This window comes from Dasypus novemcinctus, chromosome 7, assembly GCF_030445035.2.
Source record: "Dasypus novemcinctus isolate mDasNov1 chromosome 7, mDasNov1.1.hap2, whole genome shotgun sequence".
In the NCBI taxonomy this organism is placed as follows: domain Eukaryota; kingdom Metazoa; phylum Chordata; class Mammalia; order Cingulata; family Dasypodidae; genus Dasypus; species Dasypus novemcinctus.
In genome coordinates this window covers 37,707,424-37,732,574 of record NC_080679.1, presented here as the reverse complement: position 1 = coordinate 37,732,574, position 25,151 = coordinate 37,707,424, and the positions used below count along the sequence as shown (strand labels likewise).

The window sequence follows — 25,151 nt, the reverse complement described above, 5'->3', positions numbered from 1 at the left end:
GGTAGAGATCAACAGGACAAGACAGAAGTCTGGGCTTCTGGCAACTTCTCAGAGCACAGCTGCTCAAGATCCTGGACTTTTACATATAAAAAAGAAAAGAAAAATAATCCTCCATCTCTAAGCCACTGATAGCTTGGTTTTATCACAACAGCTTCATTTATGAGAATTATTTAATTAATTCAAATTTATTATAGTTAATTCAAAGGGTAATACACACACACACAAATAAATAAAACCCATACATGCCCAAATGGCCAAAATTTGCAGCTTAACATTTGACACCTTAGTACCACTCCTTTCATTTGGAAAGGTTGCCACAGCTTCTGTAAAGGGTGTCTCGTGCATGGAAATACAGCCTAGTGAAGGATACACACACACACACACACACACACACACACACACACAACTTGCAGGAAACCTGGGTTCCAATCTTAGCCCCTTAATACTACTCTGTGACCTGAGGAATGTTACACACTTCTTGAGTCTCACTTTCCTCCTCTGTAAAATAGAGCTAATCCTTTCTTTGATGTCACAACCTCACAGGATCACTGTGAAGTGTGAAGAGGGATGAAGACTGTGCCAGCACTCTGTATGTTGTAAACCACTATATGGGCAAGGAGATTATTAAAATTTTGCAAATGATATTCCAAACAAAAGGAGGCTTCTTCATACAACGTGGCTCATAGAGACACCTGTAAGTACCTTGATATACCTTCACTGTGAGGAAGGGGCCTGCAATCTCCTGTTTTTAGTAAGATGATTAGAGATCAGTGTTAAGGTGTTAGGAGCAGACCTCCTTCTGGGGCGGATACTTCAGTTATTGATCAGAAATGACCCCCCACCCACCCACTACTCCTCAACTTGCAATGAGTTACTGATTAGAAAACCAAACAATTTGGACTAAACAGCACAAATCCAATACCACCCAGAAAAAAATAACCCATACTTCTGCACCACTAAGCTCTCATCCACTAAAAACAATTTGGCTCTTTCTATAGGCTGTATGGATATATGGATGGCAGAATCAAACTTTGATGAGGTGTCTATATTTTTCTCACAGAGATACACATACAGTAGGAAACTAAGTGTGGGAGAAAGTATAAAATGTTATATATAAACAACCTGACAATAAATGTATCCCTGCAGAGAGAACACCTGAATGATCCTACTGAGCCAAGACTTGTAGCTCAATTCCACCCATGCTCAGTGGGTGAGACCTGGGAAAGTCCTCTCATTATTTAGTGCTCACTATGCACGGGTACCACAGGATTCCAAGGGCTGCACGCTATTCTCCCCACTTGGTGCTCTCAATAGCCCCATGAGGCACATGCTACTATCCTCTTCTGGCTTTTAGATGACAAAATAGAAGCTCAGAGAAATTCAACCACTTGCCCAGTACACCCAACTTCTAAGTGCTACTGTTTTACCTTCAAAGTCTCCATGCTTAAGCTCTGTCTCATTTAAGTACCAGCAATTAAAATAGAATAAATGCTTACACAACCCTGGAATACTGTCTGATAAAACCGATGTTTCAACCGGAAAGAATGTTGGAACTATTTAGATACACCCAAACACTAGCTGCTCTAACTTTTGAAAAATGAGTAAATGAGGGCCCGTGATCTACCGAGACAATAGGCCGGGAGTGTGGACAACACTCTTTCAACCGCCCCCAGGTCCCATGGTCTCATCTGCAGCACAGAGAACCACTCATCTGGCTATGGGACCTCAGTGTGGGGTAGACAGTTCATTTTTCTCAGATGAGAGTAATACTGCATATCAACTTTACCAGCAACTTTCCATTTCATTTCCTTCACCTTATCAAAAATCATTTGTGCAGCCTGACATGGCCCTAGATTCACCAAAAATGGAAACCCACAAGGCTGACAGCAAAGCAAGGGCTTCATTTTTAACCTGTCCCTCAGATTGCCTGAAAGCACTGCTGCGTGGAAGGTGGCTCAGTGTTGGGCTATTTCTTCAAACTCCTAAGCAGGGGTAAGGTTCTCTCATCCCCTTGCTATACCCATCCCCTCCCTGGCCTAGCCCAGAAGCTCAGCAAAGAGAGGGCCTGGCTTCGGAGAAGTTGAGGCACAACGGGGCTGCAGAGTTAGGCAGGGGCCAGACTGCCAGACTGTGCAAATGCTTAATAGAACTGCCCGGTCCAGTCTGGTTGCCACGAGCCACATGTGGCTACTGAGCACCTGCAATGTGGACAATCTGAATTGAGATGCTTTTGTAATTGTCAAGTACACTCCAGATTCTGAAGACATAGTATGGGAAAAAGAATGAAAAATAACACATTAGTAATTGTTTACATTGACGACATGTTGAAATGATGATAATTTGCATATACTGAGTTAAGTAAAATATAATATTAAGATGAATTAACTATACAAGTAATGACTTTTTTTTTTAAAGATTTATTTATTTATTTAATTTCCCCCCTCCCCTGGTTGTCTGTTCTTGGTGTCTATTTGCTGCGTCTTGTTTCTTTGTCCGCTTCTGTTGTCGTCAGCCGCACGGGAAGTGTGGGCGGCGCCATTCCTGGGCAGGCTGCTCTTTCTTTTCACGCTGGGCGGCTTTCCTCACGGGAGCACTCCTTGCGCGTGGGGCTCCCGCACGCGGGGGACACCCTTGCGTGGCACAGCACTCCTTGCATGCATCAGCACTGCGCATGGCCAGCTCCACACGGGTCAAGGAGGCCCAGGGTTTGAACCGCGGACCTCCCATGTGGTAGACGGACGCCCTAACCACTGGGCCAAAGTCCGTTTCCCAGTAATGACTTTTTAAATATGCCTGCTAGAAAATTTAAAATCACACATGTAGCTTGCAGTATATTTCTATTGGACAGTGTTCTCTTGAGACCCATGTCTAAGAATTTGGACCTTAGCCTGAGAGCAATGGCAGCCACTGTGAGCTTTTAAGCAGAGGCATAACATGATTGGATTTGAGTTTTTAAAAACATTACTCTGGCTACATAATGGAGAATGGGCCAGAGGGAAACGAGGGGTGAGGGGAGACCCTCTAGGAGGCTCCATAACAGAGAGAAGGTGATGGTGGGAACATGGATGGCGCACTCATAGCAGTGGAGATAGAGAGAAGCACACAGAGACATATTTAGAAAATACTGCCAATAAGATTTGGGAATTGATTGACTAAGGGGGAAGAAAAAGGGGTATGCCTCAGAAATGCCACTCAGGGCTCTTCCATAAAGAGTGGGTGACCATTCAGAACCCATGCTCCTGAAGTAATACAGCTCTGTAAAAACGGTCCATGACATTATCCTGGGGTCAATGTAGCCAGTCCACATGAAGCTCCCCTGCCAGGGGCATGAATCCTGGATGCTCTGTGTACTTTGGAACCAGTGGATACTGTTTCAAAGTGCTTTCCTTCTGAAGAGTTCTCAAAACACAAAACTCAAGGTTCTGCCAAGACAGAAACACTTTGGAAAGCTGTTGGAAATGAGAATGGTAATTGATTCTAAGACAAGGAAATGGGCTAAAAGCACAGCAAATGGGATGGGCAGCAGTGGAAGGAGGGTGGGACTGTGCTCAGTGCCCCTTTCCTGACTTCTTCCCTAGAAGGTGCCCGCATGATAATGCAGGAGAACAGGTACTGGAGTCAGACCCAGACTTAAAGCAGCCCTGCCACTTATAAGCTGGGTATGGGTTATCTCACCCAGAAAATGGGAAAATCACCGCCCACCTTGTAAGGACTTCATGAAATGACATAGGTAATGTCCCAATAAACGGAAAGCATGCAGAAAGTGCTGGCTATCCCACCCACTCCAGACAGGGGCAGCAGGTATGAGCTTTCACCTTTGGCTTGTCTCACCTCTCACAGCTGAAAGCACGACAAATCTCAAGAAAACTAGCCTGGATGTTGCAGTCTTAACCCCCAGAGAACCAAACACCAACCCGTGGCTGCTGTGTCATTGGAGGCAGACTCCTTACAGGGCAAGCATTAGCATGAATAATTAAAGCTAAGCTCTGCTTATCAAAATAAATGAACAAAGGATGCCTCTGACAGAGCAGCCACTTCCACCCCCCTCTCCTCCCAACCCCCCACCCAGTTATTTTAGGAGATCATTTTTTCATAGTTACTGTTCCTTCCAATTTGAAAAGCCTCAGAGCTTCAGAGGCCTCCCTATCAATTTGGGTAAATTAGCAAGCTTCTCCTGCGTATGGCACCGAGGCCATAAATCACAAATATGAGTGTGTGTAAAATTATATAGCATGGGCCCAATGTAATAATAAACACATTTATATTTTATAGCTGCTGTTTTCTTCACATTCAAGCCGTCTCATTGCCCGAGCCCCAGAGGCTCCCAAGCACTTTCCGCCAGCTCCTGTGTGCAGCAGAGTCTTGCTTTGTGTGCAGTTTCCTTCCCCCTCCATCACCAACCGCTATCTGCCAAATGCCAGCCAGCTCCTCTTTGTGCTGTGGCGGGCAAGGAATCATGCCCGCTCCCAGCCCTCCCTGCAGCATAACAGAGACACAAATGAGCTGATGACCTTTCAAACCGTGTCAAAATGGGTCCTTGACCCAGAGACCTTAAAACTTCAGCTGTTTCACTGTTTAAATCGCCCAAATGAAAAGACCTGTGTTTGCACAATGTGATTGTGTTTACACAAAGATTTAACGCCTCAATAGAGCAAAAGCTGTTCAGTTAATTTTAATTATTGCTTTATTCCTCTCACAACAGATTAAAAAAATGTTTAACAGCAAGCTCGTGGTAATTGATCCCACAAGCCTTGTGCCCACGGTCCTTCCAGCTTACGCAAAGACAGTAATGGGGAGGGTGGTATGGAAGGTTTCCTTTTGCTGGAACAATTATTTCCAGTCCTTAACTTTGTTCATGAAGCATTTTTTTATAGAAGATGGACACCAAGGAAAACCACAGGAAAACTTCAAGATCTGACTGTGAGAAGGGGACAAATAGATATACAGGTGGATTCGATAGCATTCTAAATGCTTAGCAGCAAATTCTAAGCAAGCAAATCACAAATCTCAAGATGGGGGTGAGAGAGCCTGTCAATTACAATGATTTATTACAGGTACTTCCTTTATAGGTAAAATAAAATGAAGGGGAACCTAGGTTTGAAAACACAAAGATTATCAGCCACACAGGATCACACAAAGAAAAATCTAGAGGCAAATAATCCTTAAAAGAGTGGAGCCCTTGGAGGTCACATGTGCCACTCCTACCACCTTCCAGAAATGTGTCCTTAGTTGTTAAAACTTTTTATTTCTCCAGATCTCTGGAAGACAATGCAAGTGCCCATCAGTCTGGGGTTCCTGTAGATGCTTTTTGCAGAAAGTTAGAAAGCCACTTTTCTTCACTATGTGCTTGTGTGGATATAGAGTAGAGATTACAGCACATAGCAGAATCATAAGTTGGATTTTGGATCTTTGTCCATTAATGGACTTATAATTCCTTTTTAATCAAGTGTTTTTCTCCATAAAGTATTTAATGTACCCATAAATATCCTAAAGAAGTGGGGCAAAAAAGTCATAAAACAGAATATCATTAACTCTACATTTATCTTATAAGCAAAAATAGTGGTACAAAAATTATTTGTTCAAATTCACCTAGCAAAGCTCATGTAGAACTAAGGAACATACAATTTCTACTTCACCCAGTATTTCTACTTCATCCATAGTTTCCCCCAACTTCTTCTCTAAGGCTTCTTCATTTGGATTTTCCAGGTTACCACTAAAAGAGAACTGCTAAGACACATTCTTTTAAGGGATCAGGGAGAAGTTCTATTTACTAATTTTCTCCACAAATTTTCTAAAATATATCAGAACCAACATCTTGCATATGTTTGCATCTTCAAAACTACCTTTCCAGGATGAATGTGGCTCAAGCAGTAGAGTGCCTGCTTTCCACCTGGGAGGTCCCAGGTTCAGTTCCCAGTGCCTCCTAAAAACAAGAAAACAAGCAAGCAAACAACTAATGTGACTCAGTGGTTGAGTGCTGGCTTCCCTCATACAAGGTCCCGGGTTCAATTCCTGACCCCAGTACCTCAAACTACAGCAACAAAAACTACCTTTCCTTTTTAAAAATAGGGGGAAAAAATGAGGAGCAAGAATTCTTAAGCCCAAACAAAATAGAAAGAATATAGGAATATGTAAGACGACCATTCCATTTTGTTAGCAATTCTGGATTTGTAATTACATTGGACAAATAAGATAATGACTAAAGTGTGAGTCAGCATTTGTGTGCTTTAAGTGGAATGGCAAATATTAAGCCATTTTTTCCCTGAACCATAAACACAACTGAATTCATTTATACCCTATTTTAATTTAGGTCTAAAATAATAGAAATAACTGATCTTTAAAGGGAAAGCCAGAGTGGCTAGCCTCTGTTACAGTTCAGCAGTGACACCTTTGAAAAATAATTCTCTGAGCCTCAGTTTCCTCATCTATTAAATAGGAATAATGCAAATACTTACTGCACTGGGTAAGTGAGGGCGAAATGAAATGAGGTATGTGGCAGCACCGTGTAAGCACTAAAGATCAGGACGAGCAGTATTATTATTGCTTATTTGAGTAGAGCCATAACGTGGAGGTAGCCACTTTCAGGCCTGGTACCCAACTGCCTTCTCACTCCCAAAGCCACTCTGAGTAGGAATGCCTTGGCCTATGCTTTCTTTACACCCTTCTCTGGGGAGCTTGACTAAATCCCCACTGCATCTTCAGGTCATCAAGATAAATATCACTAATTCCCTACTGGGTCTACAACTCAGGTCACGTAACAACTGTGATGCAAAACAGGGCACTTACCATGACCCCACATGGCTGGCTCACAACTGCAGGCTCTCCGAGTGGCAAAGGATAAGCTAATCTGTGTGAAAGACACAGATGTCACGTCCTCCTTACAGCCACATTCACATGTATGAGAGGAATAATGTCAGCAGTATTATCTCCAAACACCAAGGACAATGCCATACAATTATAATAGCATATTGTCCATTGCATCTGGGGATGACACGCTTGACAATGTTATTTTCTATGCATGTGAATGTAGCTGAAAGGGCCAATGCATAATTCACATCTCCTGACAAACTGCAGGCATAAACTGTGTAAACATTAGGTCATGCCATTTAAATCTTTTACCTGAAATAGCACCTTTCTCCCTACGAATTCAAAATGCTTTGCAGTACTTTCCTCACAGTGCTGGTGGGAACTGGAATAGTGAATAGCGAGAAAGAGATTGAAGTTGATCCTTGAATGAGCAAGTACAGTAGAGAACACGGCTTTCCCAATAAAGGACTCTTTTCTGATTAAAAATACTGCTCTCAGATCCCTGCACTAAGGATCCCTGTCAAGTCACTGTGGCAGCATTTACCACAAGAAACCAGCTGTATGATGTGGCGAGGCTACTGTACACGAGAGGACAGGTAGAGAACGAGGTCACGTGGTGGGAGGTGGTTCCTCAGTGCCGGTCAGCAAGGCCGACTTCCTGGCTAAAGGCTGCCCTCCCACACATCAGCCTCGCAGCACATGTGACTCAAATACCCGCTTCAACAAAATCTCACATTATTACAGGTCAGTAGCCTTCAGCAAGAGCAGAGTGGACATCACTTGTGAAGAGTCACAATCATGAATGTGACATCGAGAAAGCAAGGCATCTAGCAGAAGTGGAGAGAGTTCCCTCATATGATGGGGGAAAGGGGAAGCATTAGGATCCACACCTTCTACATCCCAATAGAAATAACAAATTACACAATTCTATCAATATTTTAAAGATCATAAAAGGGATAGGTATGGTCTGGTCAGGAGTCTTAAAGGATGAGGAAATATTTTATAAATGGTTCAGACCAACCCACAGAGAAGAAGAGAAGCTCAGCCACGATTGCGTTTAGGTCAGGGTTTCTCAGCCTCCACACTATTGACATTTTGAGCTGGATAATTTTGGGGGGGGGAGGAATCATCCTATGCATTGGAGGATATTTAGCAGCATCTCTGGCCTCTACTCACCAGATGCCAGTAGCAAGACCCCAGAAGTGATAACCAAAAATGTCTCCAGAAAATGCCAAATGTACCCTGGTGAGGACAAATAAACCCAGTTGAGAGCCACTGCATTAAGCAACTAGTAAGCTCACATTTGGGGAGAAAGGCTGGGATAAAAGGTTTGCTCTGACACACAGTGGCATCTTTAGCCATCGAGAGGAGGCCCCAATACCTCCCTGGAACAGCTGTGCAGCGACCATGTTCCTGCGTAACCTCGTTAGCCTGCACAGTTCCTAAAGCATCAGGAAAGGCTTGCCTGAGTAAGCCAGCTCCTGCAGTGAGCAGGGAACCACGTAAGGTTGTGAGCACGAGGGCAGCCAGGCAAAGGGCCGAGGGGCTCTGCCTCAGGAGGGGGCACCGTTTTCTGATTCACACAGAGGTCTAATAAATATGGCGGCAACCCTTAGATTCCTCTTTTTCACGTTTGCCAATTGCTTTACTTCACTTAACAGGGAGCAGCCCTGCGTGGCCAAGAGAATTAGAGAAGCAGGTTTTCAGGACTGAGGGGAAGCCAAAGGTTTAAGCAGCTACGTGGATTATCTCCTTTCCTCATTCCCCAGGGCACACTTGCTCATATGCCGAAATTCTCACTCTGTCTTCAAATATGGAGACATTGGGGAAAAAAAGATCTGCCCTCCCAGAACAAAACCAAGAGAGGAAGCTCGAAAGCACACACTGCATGGTTTATGGCTGGGGCTAAAGATGACCACTTCAGGCTTCAAAGGCTCTTGCCTTGGGTGTCTCAGGACTTCCCAAAGCCGCGGCCAACTGCGCAGGGTAAACCAGGACTTCTTTGGGCTTTTCAGTCCACATCCTGCTTCTCTAATGGGGACAGTCCATAATGCACATGGGAAGTTGTGTTTATGACAATCTGCCACCAAATAAGGCTACACAATGAAGCCATCAAAACCACCCTCCTCCCAAAGTCAGACTGTAAAACTGGTCAAATGAAGAAATAGTCTTCCTTCTGAAGGTGCCTCCTAATCAAATGGCTATATTCTTTAAATGGACAAATCCTTTGAGTGATCAAAGACTGATTCTCTTAGTAGCGACAGTAGAAATAACATTAAACCTGCTCTGTGGTTATCCTCTGATAACAAGGTTTTCTTTTACAGCTTGAACACTGCTGATGGCTAACTGGTTTGCTTAAGAGCTATGGAATACTGCAGTATTGCCTCCATCATCCAAGCCTTGTTTAAGGCTGTTTTAAAGATATTTTTAAAAGAAATGATTCCAGAGAGCTGATCTTGTCTTGCAGTGGAAGAGCTTGTTGCTCAGAATAGGGCTCGTCCCACTACACTTTGGAGAGGGGATAGAAGAGCTCATTATTATAGGAAACCACTACCAGCCATTAAAGTCAAGGAAGAGTTGCTTTTGCTAACTATTTCTGAGCAAAGTCACACCACATGCTCTGCGTTTTCTCAATAAAACAGCTCCTTCCCAGGGGGATGAAGTTGCCTCTTCAAGGGGCCCCAATTTACATACACTTTCTCAGCCACTTAGAGTGAAACCTCCTCGGAGCATCACTTCATTTCTGAAGAATCTTACTCCCTAAACTTGCAGTGAGAATTTCAATAAAGATGAAATGGAACTTCTACTTAAACAGGATATGACAATTACATGGAAACTAACTACTCAGCACATTTTTTAAAAATTTAATTTAATGTTAGATTTATTTTGCACCACATTTGGTCACTTGCCATAAGGAAAGAAACTAATGTGTGTAAAACACCCAGTATTTCAGTGTAAATGCAACATATCACCAACAAAGTGCTTGGAGCATGTGCTCTGCACATCAGAAGAATCAAACTCATAATGGGAAATCATAGGGATCTAGAAGCTTCAACTTCTTCATAATTCATAAAACAGTTAAGAAAATCCCATAATAGCTTTTAGTCCATTTTATTTCTTACTTTATATTCTGGATATTATCAAGAGGAATGACCACAAAAGAATTTTGTCCAAATAAGAGATAAAGTGGCACTACCCCTAAAACATAAAGATGCTGCCACATTGTTAGTAATTTTAATGCTAGCACAAAGTCTATAAGTGTGTGTATGAAATATAGGAGTGCAGTGATTTGCCAGCTCTTTCGAAAGAAGACTAAATCCGTAATTTAAGTGACAAGTCTTCAAATGTATTGTTCCTTTTAAACTATATGCATAAGGTATGCAGAGAAAGGAAAGACTCCGAGATTCTAATGTGTTTTCATAGCCAAAGGATTTAGTTGAGAAAGCAGGATGAGGGGACGCAGGTGCCAGACATTGTGTAGAATTTGCACTTATGCTCCATTAATTGCCAGCATATCTTCCTTCCCCTCTTCCTCCCCTCCCCCATTAAATCCCTCCGGAAAACAGCAAAGCAGCAGGCCCAGACTGGTACCCAGCAGCAACACCAGGAGGAGAAGTAGCCAATTAGCCTCCAGAATACAAAGAGGGGAGAAAAAAAAATGATGCAGTTACCTAGCAACCAGAAAGAGCAGAAACAGCTGTGTAGCAGGCCCAGGCTGGTACCCAGGCAGAAAGAGGATAGCCAATTAGCACACTGTATTTAATGCTGATGTGGTTTCCTAGTAACAAGCTATACAAGTCTGTCTGTTGCATTTTCTCCCTCCCTTCTTCACATTTCCCTCAATCATGCACAGTATTACTATTTGCCCTAATTACTGTTTCTCTACCGCTTCCAGCAGCCATTATTTTGTCCCCAGAGAAATTGGAAGAACTTAGAAAAAAAAGTCTTCCATAATGACAGTATTTAGTTTCAAATTCAGTTTAGCTGTAAGCCTTGAGACACTAAACAACAACAAGAAAATCCAAAAAAGCCAGCAAATCGTCCTTTGCTTAAATTTGTAAGTAGCCTATGGTACCTTTTCTACATGCTAATATTTACATGTGAGTGAAGCAAAAGATATTTAATAATACATACTGTAATTTCGCCATACACACATTTTTGAATAGGCTGAATCTTCTGTGTACTTGAATTTATTCATATTGATTTTCTGACACTCTCTCCTGAACACCAGGAACATAAAATGTCCTATTACCTATATCAGAGAAAGGAGATGTATCTTTTGTTGCTCTTTTAAAAATACCAATACTAGTTTCAACAGGCTCATGACCAACTGAGAATTCAATATAAGGAATCGTTATTTCCTTTCTACAACAGAAGTTGAATACAGGTGAAGAGTGCTGTGTATCCCAGAGTAAAGGGATTTGAAACACCATGTTATAAGTTCCCAAGCACGATAATTAATGCCACTGAGGTGACATGAGACTATATGAAGACAGAAAACTTTTAAACATGACTGCAGTTATTCTAAAATGTTTCCTACTGCATCTTGCTCATCTTATATACTACGATATGTACCAGAGGCAGCCCTTTCCTTGGGTCATATTCATTAGGGTATAGATTGTGTAACTGCATTTTTATGGCATCCATTAGTCTCCCAGGACTGCTCTCACTTAACATTAGTTTCTTTGTGGGAGCAATCTATTGGTCTTTTTGCAAAAGATTCCTGGATAGGAAAATAACAAGGGTTCCAGAGGAAGATGTTAGCCACTATGACACATCTAACAGGGCAGTACTCTACCCTGGAGAAGAAGGACTTTCTCAGCTGGGGATGGCCTTCTGACCTCTCATCTGCAACAGAAGGATTGATGACTTGCATCACATTTAACTCACCTAGGGAAATGGTTGAAATTATTCCGTTTCAACATTCTTGGGATTTTAAAACATTTTTATATTATTTGCCTGAAAAATGTATGCACTACCTTACTGACTTCCACATATTAAATATTAATTATGATAATGGAAAGAGAATGCATTTGAAGGCAGAGACAACGTAAGAGTGGAAGGACATGTTTTGTGATACCAGATGAGTGGTTTACAATAGAAAAATTATAAATGCATTTTATTTTATGAACAAAATAAAAGGAGCCTAACCTGAACACAGATAACTTTGAAAGGAAGAAAAGAAAAGATGCAGGGAAGGTTAAAGAAAGAAGGGAGTCTGACAAGTAGGCCTGGTTTAGGACAGAGGAGGACCTAGGCTTCATAATGGGGCATGCTGGCTTTCCATCCCTCAAAGGTTTTAGGGTTCAATGCAGGGTCAGGCCCCAGCTCACCTAGCTCAAAAGGCAGAGATGGTGAAGTCAACAGAAACAGGCGCAGACCGTGGAAAGCTTACTCTCACTGCAGACACCTTAAGCAATTAAAGTGTTTGGACCTCCACTATATAAGCTAGTTAGGTCCAAACAATGACACCTGAGCTTGGAGACATGACAAGGACAAGCACATTAAAAAAGTCACCAACTTCTGATTACTTTGAATGGTCTTCCTTCCACTAACACTTAACTTATAACCTTCATGTCAACATATTACTTTAAAAGGTAGTTGAGGAAAGAATCTACTCAGAAAATGTACTGCGCAAGCAGCAGAATGGGGGTGGGGGAGAAAAATGCTGCCTTAGCTTCCAGTACACCCCCATCATTTTTCCATTTCTACTTGCTTACAGATCCCGATAGTCCATTAACAGCCCTCATAAAGTTTAAAACAAACAAACAAAAAACAATAAAAGAGTAAAGTGATACACATTGGTTAATCAATGTGTAATCACCAATCAACAGTATATTGCTACCAGAACCTGTCAGGTGTGAAGGAAGGAGCAATGTGAAGGCAGAGAATACAGATCGGGAAGGTACTAGCTATTAAGTCCTTAGATGAGGAACACAGACGGAAGAACTGAGGTTTTAGGAAGCAGGTTTGCTGAGGGCCATCCAGTTTTCTCTATTAGGGTGGAGACAAACAGAAATGGGCTGGTCGGCAGAGCCAGGCTTTCTTCATGTGGTACTGAGTAGTCCAGCCTAGCACGGCTTTGGATCACCTGACACCAACAATCCCTGTAGGCTGGATTAGAAGAAAGTTCCATTTGCTTATCAGGACTAACTTCCTTACATGAAGACTTTTGTCCTGATGACCCATTAATCAAAGTCTTCAACAGTAATTTCTACTAAATAAATTGGATAATTTTCAAGGAAAGACATAACAGTATTACAAGTATCGTTTCATGTGTCCTCATGGTTTAACTTATACTTTGAAAAAGATGACTATTCCAAAGTTAAAAAATTTTTTTTCCTTGTATTATGCATGACTTAAACTCTTTTTTTTTTATTCCTGATGCAAACAGAATGACTCCATGATTGTTTCAGCTTCAGGAAACCTAAGAAAAATATTGCCTCTTGCCAATTAATTTCTCGCAACATCATCATAGCTGTTGTGCTTTGCGAAGAAAGTTAAACTAGCCTGAAACATCCAGACTTCCCAATATAATATGTACAGGATAACCATTATCATCATGAACATTAACACTCTTGTTATAATAGAAACAGCTTCTGTATATTGCTTGTCTACTTATTAAAAGAAATTAAGCTCACACATGGCCTTCCCAATGCCATTCCTTAATTTGCACAGATAGCTCACGAGCCCCTCTCTCTCCTGCATCAAACAGAGCTAGCCTAACCTTTAAATCTTAGAATATATAAAATTCTATTACACATTTCTGGAAGGAGATTCCTTTTCTCTTCCCTTCCTTCCTACCCACCCCCCTCCTTGCCAGATTCCCTTTTGAGACCAGGTTCCAAATAAAAGGCTTTATGAAACCATATTTCTGAATTTCACATAAAAAAGTAAGGTCTTCAGAGGTGGAGAATAGTGTCTAGTACAGTGGGTGTTCAATACATATGAATTGTTTATGATGACATACCCATTAATTTCATGTTTTCATCTTTGTCTTCGATTCTTAACATATGTATTTACATTGTGACTACCAATTACCCATTAAAAGGACATCTGGAATAGGCATTCAGCAAAGCTTATATTTATTACCATATTTTAATGATAAAATGTGCTTGCTGTGTATATGCCGAGCTTAAGCCATTCTACCCAATATATATTTGTGTAAGTTGATCATCATAAATGTTAAGAGCTAGCATATTGCCAAATTATCATGTGGTGAAGTGCTAAGTTTTTCCTGAATCATAAAACTCTCCCATCAATTGTTTTCCATCATCTCATTTCACACTCCTCCTTTTCAAACTCCTTCTCTTAAGCTCCTGAATATGCTAAATCCAAACTAGCAAACCCTCCTATTAAACTCTCTCCACCTTTTGAACTGAACATTTAGCTCTTATTCTAGTTTCCATCCCATAATCGGGGTTTAATGAGTTTCTGCCTCAACACATGGATAAACTTCATTAGCAGCCATGTGTCTCAGCATATTAAAGGTCCTTTAATGTCTTAAAAAGGCCCCATTTCAGTTGCTATTGTATAAATTCGAAGAATTCTTATCTGTGGCATTGAAGAGGTTGAAAGTGGTCGATTGGCCCCCTATGGCTCCACACTGAGGTATTTAATTTTATCCTGCTGATATGCCTGACCTTGAATTAAGGCTTCTATTTATATAAATTAGTGCATTATCACACTGCCATCGTTTAAAAAGATGCACAGCCATCAATAAGCACCCTGACCAGAAAGAGAAAAGGGACTTTTTAATCCCCCAGTCTTCCACGCTGACTCCTGACAGAAGCCCTTCCTCTCTTTCCAGGCCGTGTCTTCTCAGCGCTCCTTCTCTGAATGGCCCTTTCTTTTCCTCTTTGCTGGTCACCCCATGGCGCAAGAGCCGGACATCAGTGGGCACTTAATACCTGTTTGTGGAATGGCTGAATACACAGATAAAGCAAATAAGAAACAAGACTGGTCTAGTAAATGGGATGCAAGCCTAAGGGGCAGGAGACTCAGGTCCAGTTTTAATTCTGCCAATGGCTGGTCGTGTGACCTGGGCTAAGCCATTTTTACATGTGGATCCTCTGTGTCCCTTATAATATGATAATGCTTGCCTTTCTTATTTCACAGGAATGGACTGTTAGCTTTTGTCATTTTAATGAGAAACAATGGGACTGTTACAAGAAAGTCTCTTTTTACTCCTGAAGGTTAAAAAAAAAGGTTTAATTTTAATGACCATAGTAATAGTAGCTATAGCCATAACTAAAATAGCCCTGGAAAGGAAGGCCTTGCCTTTATAATTTCCTTGTACTGGTTCTTAGTCCCTTGATGAGACAAGATGTTTAAGGACCCTCCGAATTCTTTTCTATTTAGAAATGACAAAGTCATTTTCAATAACTCAATTTCTATTTAAACCGTAAAGTGTTCACTTCTTCCTAATATGGATTATTAAGAAAAATATCCATTTGGCTTTTTTTCCTGCATTAGCTTAGAATTTAAGAGTGTGGACAAAAGCAATACTGCTTTAGTTCAAATCCTGGCACAACCACCTCCTGCCTGTGTGATGCTGAGCAAGTTATTTGACCTCTCTGGGACCTACTTTCCTAATCTGTAAAATGGAATAAGAATAGTGCCTATATTGGGTTATTATGAGGACTGAAAGGGTTAATATGGGTAAAAGACCTAGAACAATGCCCCGCATATAGCAAGCGTTTTATAACTGTTTGTCAAATAAGTAAAATAAATAAATTATAATTCAAACGTAAGGAATTTTCATTTTGTGAATGAAATAAACACTTTTGTTTGCCTCTTAATCACTACACTTGCCTTTTTGTTTGTAAAATGTGGAGCTGCCTTTTCATGTGAAAACAAGCCATTTTCCTAAATCCTGATTAAATTTAGAGATTGTGCCACCTTTTGACTCAATAAGACTACCCAGTGCAGATGTAAAGCACTAAGGTAAACTGCACACTTGTTTTACCTGAAAAGCATCCCTTTATGTCCTTCAGTGTGAACTCTAGAACGTCTTTCTCGCCATCCATCTATTAGGCTAAGGCAACTCCAGTCTCTAGAGAGAGCCTTCCAAGCAGCACCTATGAGAACAGGGCTTCTTCACATCCCCGTGACAACCAAAGACTTCATCCCTGATTGTGCCCTGACTTTCCTGACATGGCTCACTCTTCATAGCATAAATGCGGGCATGCTTTTATATGAATATTCTAACTCATTTAATAACAACGCAACGTTTGAATCATAGGTTTATTTTTCTTCTCAGAAATGATCAAGAATTGTGGAAAATAATTATTTTCTCTTTTTGTATAAAAATTACTAAGATTTTAACAAATTGATTTTTGCTGAAAGTGAACATAATAAAGTGATTTTTTAAAAAAATTATAAGTGAAGGTTTCCATGTATCAAAACATAAGGGTAATTTAGCTGACTCGAAGAAAATGAATAAAATTATGATCATAATGGTCGAATTATTGAAAAAGAAAAATATATTATACAAAGATCAGAAAGCATAGTGAGAGAAAAAGGTCTGTAATGGCTTGACTGCTAAAGGACAGTTTAGCGCTCGTGCCAGCACTAAGTGCTCTTTCCAAAGAATAAACCATATGTCCATTTTCAAATACTTCCTTTCACTAAGAGTAAGTGTTCCCTTGGTCTTATTCCTTGCCTTAACTTCTTCCATCCCCAGCCTGGTTCTCCCATCCCTAACTTCGCCTCTTTGGATAACCAGTATTTGTGCCCTAGCTACTAACTTGAACATCTGCTACCTTAAAAAAAAATTAAAAAAAATAAAAAAATCACCTCATTGCCTAACATTCAGCATTCTCAAAAAGCCGTAGAAGGGAAAAAAAATGCATATCTTCTCCAGCTCAGTAAATTCTATCTATATAAAGATAAAATGAATAACACTTTTGAAATTCCTCAAGGCAAGCAAATCCATCCTACCAACAAGGTATTGTCTTTCTTTATGCATAGAAGATGGGAGACTCACACATTTTCTTTTTATTTTTGCAAGTGTGTCCTCCTTTCTTTTAAACATATTACTGATACATATACACACATATCAGTGTACAACTATGAGAACAAAATTTCAACATTTCCCTTCTTTCTCTGGGTGGCCCTTCCTCCCTCCCTCCCTCCTTCCTTTCTCTCCAAACTCTTCCCCACCTGAAAGATGAGGATATATTTTCACTGAATTAAAATGAGCCCTGTGTTAAAACAGCATGCCTGTATCCACCCAAAGCCCATTTATCCTTCTTTTATAAAAACTTCACCTCAACATTTGGTCAGCTGCTCTCCCCCTTCCACTCACTCAGATGATCAGACTGTTCCAACCAGAATTCCCATCACCATATACCTTTGCATATATATAGCTTTTACCATCCATATCCTTTATATGTTTGCACTTAATTTGATTCCATCCTTCATGCTTTTTTCATTATTCTTAGTTCATCCACACCACATAAATTATCACCTTTGTTTTCAGTTCTCCATGTGCCCCATTCACACCAATTCCAAATAAATACTTCTGATTCTCATCCGCTTAATCAAAATTAATTCATATTCTCTCTCCCCGCCCTCCATCCTCTCCCCTAGTTCCCCTCTTGTCTATTTCTCTTTCTTACAGCACCTCTTTTCTTTCCATTCTTGTCTCCAAGGGAGGTTTTACAGACAAAATGCTTATGGAGAGCTCAAGGCAATTGCTTCCTGTGTTTTCTCAGGAAAGCCACGCTTGACACTTGCCAGCTTCAGTGAGCCACTGCTTGTATGTCCAGTTTCACTCTCCACAACTGGTGCCCACAGGCATTATCACTCACATAGCCCCACTGATCACCATGAGGAATAAGGAAAGAAAAGCTTCTTGCTTGTTAGTGGTACTCAACTGTGGATAATTGGCTTACTTCTAGCCCACATAAAACCCTTTTTCCACCAATCACCATGAATCAATTATCAACAACAATAGCAATAACTACAACTACCCTCACTACTAAGTTCAATGAGAACTTATTACTGACCAAATACTTTACAAGTATTTGCTCATTTAATCTTTAAAACAATTTAGGGGGTAGAAACACTTTTCTCTATTTTCCAAATGAGGAGACCAAGACTCAGGGAAGACAAATAACTTATCCAGATCCTAAATCTAGAAAGTGGCAGATCCAGGATTCAAACCCAAATCCTTCTGACTCCCAAGTCCTGCTCCGAACCACTCTGCAGCATTGCCTTTCTAATAACGTATGGTATCCCTCCTGTGAATTCCCTGTGGGAAGTGTCCTCCCACTTCCACCTGCCATAAGGCAAGTGGTTGCAGGTGCTGGATACTATAATGAGCTCTGCCTTGGTAATCACTCTGAGAAGACAACGCCCCGAAAACAAAGCACCAAAGAGTGCATCCATTAGGACCGTTTCCCTTCCGACAACTCTGAAGGAAAGAGAGGATAGGAAAAAGAAGAAAATGCTCTGGACTCTTACGGAAGATTCTCTGCTTCCCCAGAGCTGTCCAGCCTCCAAAATGGGCAGCATGGGGTCTCTTAGTGTCAATCATTCAGATGTGTCCATAGGCAAGAATTCCACACCCCCAACAAAGCTCAATCTTCTTGCCTCATCCTATTCCTGGTTTCTTCAGGGGAACAGGAAATAAGACACACACTGAAGCCTGGGAGCATTAAAATGTCTTGACATGACTTTACTTGCTGATTTCAGAAAGGAAGGGACATAAAGAAAAACTACCTCCAGGACAGCATCCTAGACGAAAAGGTTGAAAACAGCAAGCAGCATTAGCCTTGGTGTAGGTGGAGTGGAGAACTCAAGCCCAAGGTCTAATGGGAAACCCTGAGCAGGACTCTGCACCTAAGTCAGCAGTCTCTGGATGGTTAGGAGACAGCCCTATGGACAACCAAGGATCGCATGGGAAATTAAGTTCAGAATTAGAGGAGTACATGCCTAAGTCCTGTGCTGGCAGGGAAACAATGTCAATTCTCATCCTCCCATGGAAATAGCTTTGGGGTTCCAGACAGTGACTTCTTCTGGGCAGATATTATGCATTCTTACTGCAGGAAAGACATTTCATGGACAAACCCTCTTCCTCCAGAACAGCAGAGTTGAAAGGGGTCTTAAGAGCCAGATTGTCTGACAGATGTGAACAATGAGGCCCAGGGAGTAGAGAGTCATGCACAAGGCTAGTTAGTGGCAGAGTTAGAACAGAACAAGAACCCAGCTTTTCCTGATTTTCCAGCCAATGATCTTTCCACTGAACATTTCCTGGGTGGCACAAACCGTAAACCACAACAGAACCTCAGCAAGAACAAGCAGTTAGCCAAGGAAAGTTCCCTCACCAGACACTCCTCCTGGCACATATGCAATCACCCATATCTACCCTGGAATGCTCTTATTCTGCCATTTACATCTTTCGGGCTTTCCCTTATCCAATTTCTGGTGTGCAAGCAGTATGCAAAAACAAACAGACAGACAACAACACAGAGGTGATGCACTGTTGGGGACTCACTTAAAAACTGCTACAAGGATGATATCACCAAGAGGAGACACCACCCCTAAGTTTCAACCTCAAAGCAGAGAACAAAGACCAGTTTCAAGGACAATGCCAACCTCACTCTTTTCTATGTAAATCCCACTTTTCTACATTATCCCATTGCTCAGAAGATAAATATGATTTTTTGGAATCACCACGGAGTCCCTGTCCTTCCCCATCCGACCTTACCCCACACACAGCAATGTAATCACTTTAGCAACTTCTCAGTAACAAGCTCATTAAAAAGCAATTCTGTCATCTCTCCATAAAGCTCGAGCCAGAGAACAATGCAAAAGAGGAGCTGCCAATTAATTATAGAATGATCATATCTAATGAACTCCGAAACCCTCCTGCTGTTGGTGACTTTGATGAAAAATCAGGGATGCTGGGAAGAGAGTGAGTAGGACAGACACCCTAGCTAACTTGTTTAACCGTGAATTCTTTCAAATGCACCTCCTCAGATTCCAGAGTTGATCAAAACAGCAGAGCTACACTCACAATCGACAAGCATATGGGTCATGGACAGCTGTGACTCACACTACCAGAGCCACCTTCGGTCTTCCGCAGAACCAGATTCTACTCTGCTATTGGCATGGCCTCTCAAGGTTTCTCACAGCCAGCAAGTGGCAAACCCATGTCCTGTGCTCAGGATGTCATGGTCCCTTAAGGTAATCAGCACGTCACTCTGCCCTCCTGCCTCTCTATCACCTCCTAGGCAGCATGGATACCACTTCAAACCAACAGAGGCCCTTCCCACCAGGAGGCTAAAGGAGAGGAAAGAAGAAAGCACGTGCGGCCAACTTGTACCACTACCTGTGTGAGTCCTCTGGTGGGCCTTTAAGTGGGAGCTTTTTGTATAAACTTTCCGGCATCCATTAAACTGACAGCGGTGAACCCTCTTCTTGTTTTCGGGGCATGCCTCAGCCCCCACCCCGCCTTGTTCACTGTCACTTTGAACACTCTTTATTGCCCCAGCTGCCGTCACAGCTGCTGCTGCTGTCGCCACCCCTCCCACTTTTACTGAGCTGAGCGCAGCCTTCTTGGCCACCAGTTTCAACGTCACCGTGCCATCCACGGCTGAGAGAGTCTGTGAGGTTTTGACCAGATGGCGGCTGAGCTCAGGGGACGATGGGGGCGTTAATGAGGTCACTGCGTTGAGCTGGGCCTGGTTGACGGCTGTGTAGCTGTCCAGAGAAGAGCTGGTTGGCTGGAGGCTGAGGCAGGTCTCAGATAACAACTTGTCCCGAGAGAGCAAAATGTCCACTGCTGAGCTCTTCTCGCAGATGGCGGCTTCCACAGGGAGCAGCAGGGGGTCTAAGCGACGGAAGCTTTCCTCAATGCATGGGGGAGGAGAAGCATGGAGGAAACAGTCCAAGTCTTCACCAAAAGTCTCTGAGATCCTCCTGGGCTCTGTCTGTAGGTAGCGTTCCAATTCAAGGCATGTCTGCAGAGGGGGAAGATGGAGGGACAGAAACAATTATCAGAGGCAAGTAACATCATGAGGCCAAATGTTGACAAGAAGAGGAGGAAGACACCGCGAGAATGGTTACATGGCTGGTACCCGAAAAGTCTCTTGTTGAAAAGGTCCTAACCTCGTTTTTACTCCCTGAGTTCTTCTGGAGGGTTGATAAAAGTCAAACTGTGTGATTTCAACTACAGTAGTTGAAGGTGAACTAGATGCCCAGAGGGAGTATCTCATACCATCAAGATCCCAGGAACTATTAAACCATGAAATGGTGCTCTCCAGCCCCAAGGTCCAACTTAGCAAGTAAGATGCTCCAAGCATCCCCAGGAGTTCCCATAGAAGCAAGAAACAAATTAGAAACAAAGTTTTCATACCAAGACAAGACATCCCACAGTCCAACTTTATCTTTCAAAATCAATTTGAGCAAGTAACCAAAAAAGTCTGTTTTCCCACTTGCTCTGAAGGACAAGCCATGTCCACCCAAACTACAAGGTGACCTCAGCCCTAATCAGCCAGCAGCAAGCCCTACCTTGGGAATGGATTCCCTAACCAGAGGAATGTATATTATTTTAAAGAAAGCCTCTTACAAAACCTTCAGTGCACATGGCACAACACCTATAATTTATAGCAAGTTACTAAAAATACAATTGCCACATGTTTTGTGACAAAGGGCATGAATCCTATTGCAATGGTTTAAGTTCTCTGACTGCATGATACGAATATGTTCAAATATAGATATCTGACCAGTAAAGATAGGGCCCAATAATTCTCAACATAAAGTTTTCACTTAGTAAAGAAATAGAGAACCCCAAAGTCCAGGGTTTGAACAAATCTTCATCTATGGTCTCATAAGTCTCTGTGTAAGACAGTGGAAGTGCTTTTATGGCAGAAGTAGAAATTTAAGAAGCTTGTATTCTAAAAGGTCTCTTCACTTAAAAATCCTTCTATCCAGTCTCTTGTATAAAACTGTGGTGCTAACTTGCACAATCAGCTCAATTTGTTCTATCTTCTGGACTTCAACAAAAAAACACTGAAGGCAAATTTAAAGTCTGACTAGCTCCTAATTTAATGCCTCCATAACACTTCTCTGTTTTCAGCTAGTGTTCTGATTCTAGGTTTTTATTCTGTTCAGAATATATTTTAATGATATACCTAGTGATGTTGTATTTGTCAAGGATTTTATTTGGCGACATTTCAAAAGATGTTTTTAGTCAGTCTTCTAGTAAAGCTCTGAATTACTGAATAGGAAAACCATACTTTACCTATGAATCAGCTTTGGACCTCACTGATGATTTTTAATAGTATGAACTAATGAATGTTCCAATCTTCATTAGACACCCATGTCACAAGAGTTGATTCAGCTCCTGTGTTTACAGTTGCAAGACATTGTATACATTAGAGGGAGAAGACAGAGTAAATGATCCTTGTGATGTCAGTGGAGGACAAACATTCACAAACTAAAAATGACATGAATTTATAAAACAACCTGATACCAAATAAGCAGCATAATATAAAGTGTGTTGGTAAGTTCTTAGGGGATAAACAAGCAATTAGTTCTACCTTCTATAATAGGGAATAGGAAAAGGAAATTTATTTTAGGAAAATTTATTAGAAAAAGCAAGTTTTTTATTCTTTTTTTACTTATTGACTTACTTTACTTATTGACTAAATAATAGTTCTGGTTCAGTAGCTATACCACTTTATATTAGAAACAGTTCTACCACCTTTTCAGTTTCTAGAAATCAGCATTATCCTTACCCATTTTCTGAATCCCACATCTCAAAAATGTTCCCTTCCTTTTTCCATCTCATTGTTAGAAAATATCATTTACATCTCTACAATGCTGAAAGCTCATTATAGATTCTATTCCTGAAACTTCCTTGAAACTTTCCCTTCCCTTTTTAAACCTTCACCTACCAAGCACGTTGCCTGACACCTAACAGATAAATACTACCTGTCAGAGAAAGGTAAAATCAACTTTACACTATGTCTTTGGTCACCCCACCTCCTCCACTCTTCAAAAGCCATCTGCTGACCTTTTTTGGATGGTGCTAAGATTAGCAACCTTAGAAATGACCACTAATACATGTCTTCAGGAATATAATTGTAATGCTTCTCAAGCTTTACCCAAAGAGCAGGACGGGATCTCTGAAAGGCAGGTATATCCCAGTTAAAAGTCCCCTGAATCATGGGTTATAAGATGTCCTCGAGGTAATTCCCTGCCTCATTCATAAGGACTATTTCACATTTTAGTCACCAATGTCTGTGGACAGAGCTTTGGTATGCCAGGTCCTCTTACATACTTTCTACCTCGAAAATTTGAAAGTCAATAAGAAATTGGTGATGATTGTGGGATTTCCTCATATTCAGAGTTCTGAAGATCTGAGATGTTCTAGGCACATTTACACACTTATGCTCTGGTTCAAATCCCAGAAGCACATGGGGTACACATGTGAGTTTGGAGAGATTTTCCATCCCTAAAAAGTTAAAAATCTGGACTACATGAGATAGATTATCACTTGTGATCCTGATACAGGGTATTCTTATTCTGTCTGAGAATTCGAGAAGCATGAAGTACCACCAGGATGTGCTGGATAGCCCTGTGACATAATTATGGAATGACCTGTGACTTGAAAAATCCATTTCTCACAATATCTACAGAGACGAAGCCTGGGAACAAAGAAGATATTGTCAGTTGGAAACTGGTGTGAGAGGTATAAGAATTTTCTCATCAGGAATCCTGGAGCTAATATATTAAGGATGGGGGGGGGATATTACATTATTTACATTATCTCCAACCCAAAGAAAGTTTGTCTCTAATGTTTAAAAAAATTATTATGAGAACTCCCCTAAGAAATACCCATGGTACTTAAAGTGGAATTTGAGGTATATATTTATTCATGGATCTTAATATATATATACACACATGTATATATACATACATACACACATACTCACAGGTATGTACAGAAATAAACTGTGTAGGTGCATGTGAGTATGTATGTATTTCCTAGCTCTGCCCACTGAGGGGGTCTACAAGCAAAGGAACCCCTGTATCAAAGGCACACATATCTTGGTTTGTAATATCATTCTTTAGTAAAAGGAATCAGGGATCCCCAAAGAAATAGTTGATTCAAGAGCTGCGGTGGAAAAAATAAAAGACATGTTTGGAATATTTTGTGGTGCCACAGGTAAGGAACTGCTCATAAAGTGACAGGGGTATGTTGAAAAGGCTGAGGAGCTAACTTGAAAGAGCTCTGAATGGCCAAGTCTGGACAATTTGAAAAACAGAAATGAATAATGATTATAACCCATAAAATAAACATCTATGAGTCCATATGGATATGAATAAATAATTGAATAAATAAACAAATGGATGTGAAGTGTCAGCTCTTCTTAACGGGGAACATAATTAACAAACAGAAAGAATGATGAAAATAAAAAATCACCATTAGGAAAACAACAAAGCAGTAATGATTGCAGGCAAGAGTCACCATTAGTACTGAAACTAGGAGATGAAAGTATGATGAGAAACAAGATATTTACATAGTCTTAAAAATTCCCAATAATTTATTAAAATATTTTTTATCAAAAAATATTTTTATCAAAATAATAATTTACAGTGGAGAAAACTGGCAGGCATCACCTTTACCAGGTGATAAAAGTTAACATCACCAATAAAAAGATATATTGACACCATGTACCTCCTGATATGATACCAAAAAGGACACAACAGTTGGTGGTATTCCTTCCCAAAAATGTATAACCTCAGTCTAATCATGTATAAACATCAGACAAATCCAAATCAAGAAGCATTCTACAAAATAATGCTGTTGTTCTTTAAAAGTGTCAAGGTCATGAAAAACAAAGGAACACTGAGGAGCTGTCACAGATTGGAGGAGACTAAGGAGATATGACAACTAAATGCAATGGATCCTAACCTGGATCTTGGACCATAAAAAGGATATTGATGGGAAAAATAATGTAATTCAAATGAAATCTGTAGATGAATTAATAGTATTGTAACAATGATAATCTCCAGATTCTAATAATTGTATTATGGTTACGTAACATGAGGGAAAGCTGACCAAAGTATATACAGGAATTCTCTGTACTATTTTTGCAACTCTTCTGTAAATTGAAAACTATTTCTAAAAAAAGAAAGAAACCACAGGCATCTGTCAATTGTGAGTTTGGATGTAGAGTTGAAATGTTTGTACGTTCCGTCAGAACCAGAGATGTACTCTGTCCCAAAGACACTCTCGACAGCAAACTCCTAATCTGAGACAGCAGAAAACAATTTAATAACATAACCTATGCCTGTCTGGTACCTCACCTTAGAGATAGAAGGCT

The 25,151-nt window shown here is 40.9% G+C and overlaps 1 protein-coding gene across 1 annotated transcript in view; it reads right to left on the bottom strand.

The window, feature by feature from the left end:
* Nucleotides 1-25,151, bottom strand: part of KLF7 (KLF transcription factor 7) — a 91,251-nt gene that overhangs the window by 27,605 nt on the left and 38,495 nt on the right. Inside the window, exon 3 of the mRNA XM_023588651.3 lies at nucleotides 20,147-20,777. Coding sequence (XP_023444419.1) covers nucleotides 20,147-20,777 — 631 coding nt within the window. The remainder of the gene's footprint in view (nucleotides 1-20,146; nucleotides 20,778-25,151) is intronic.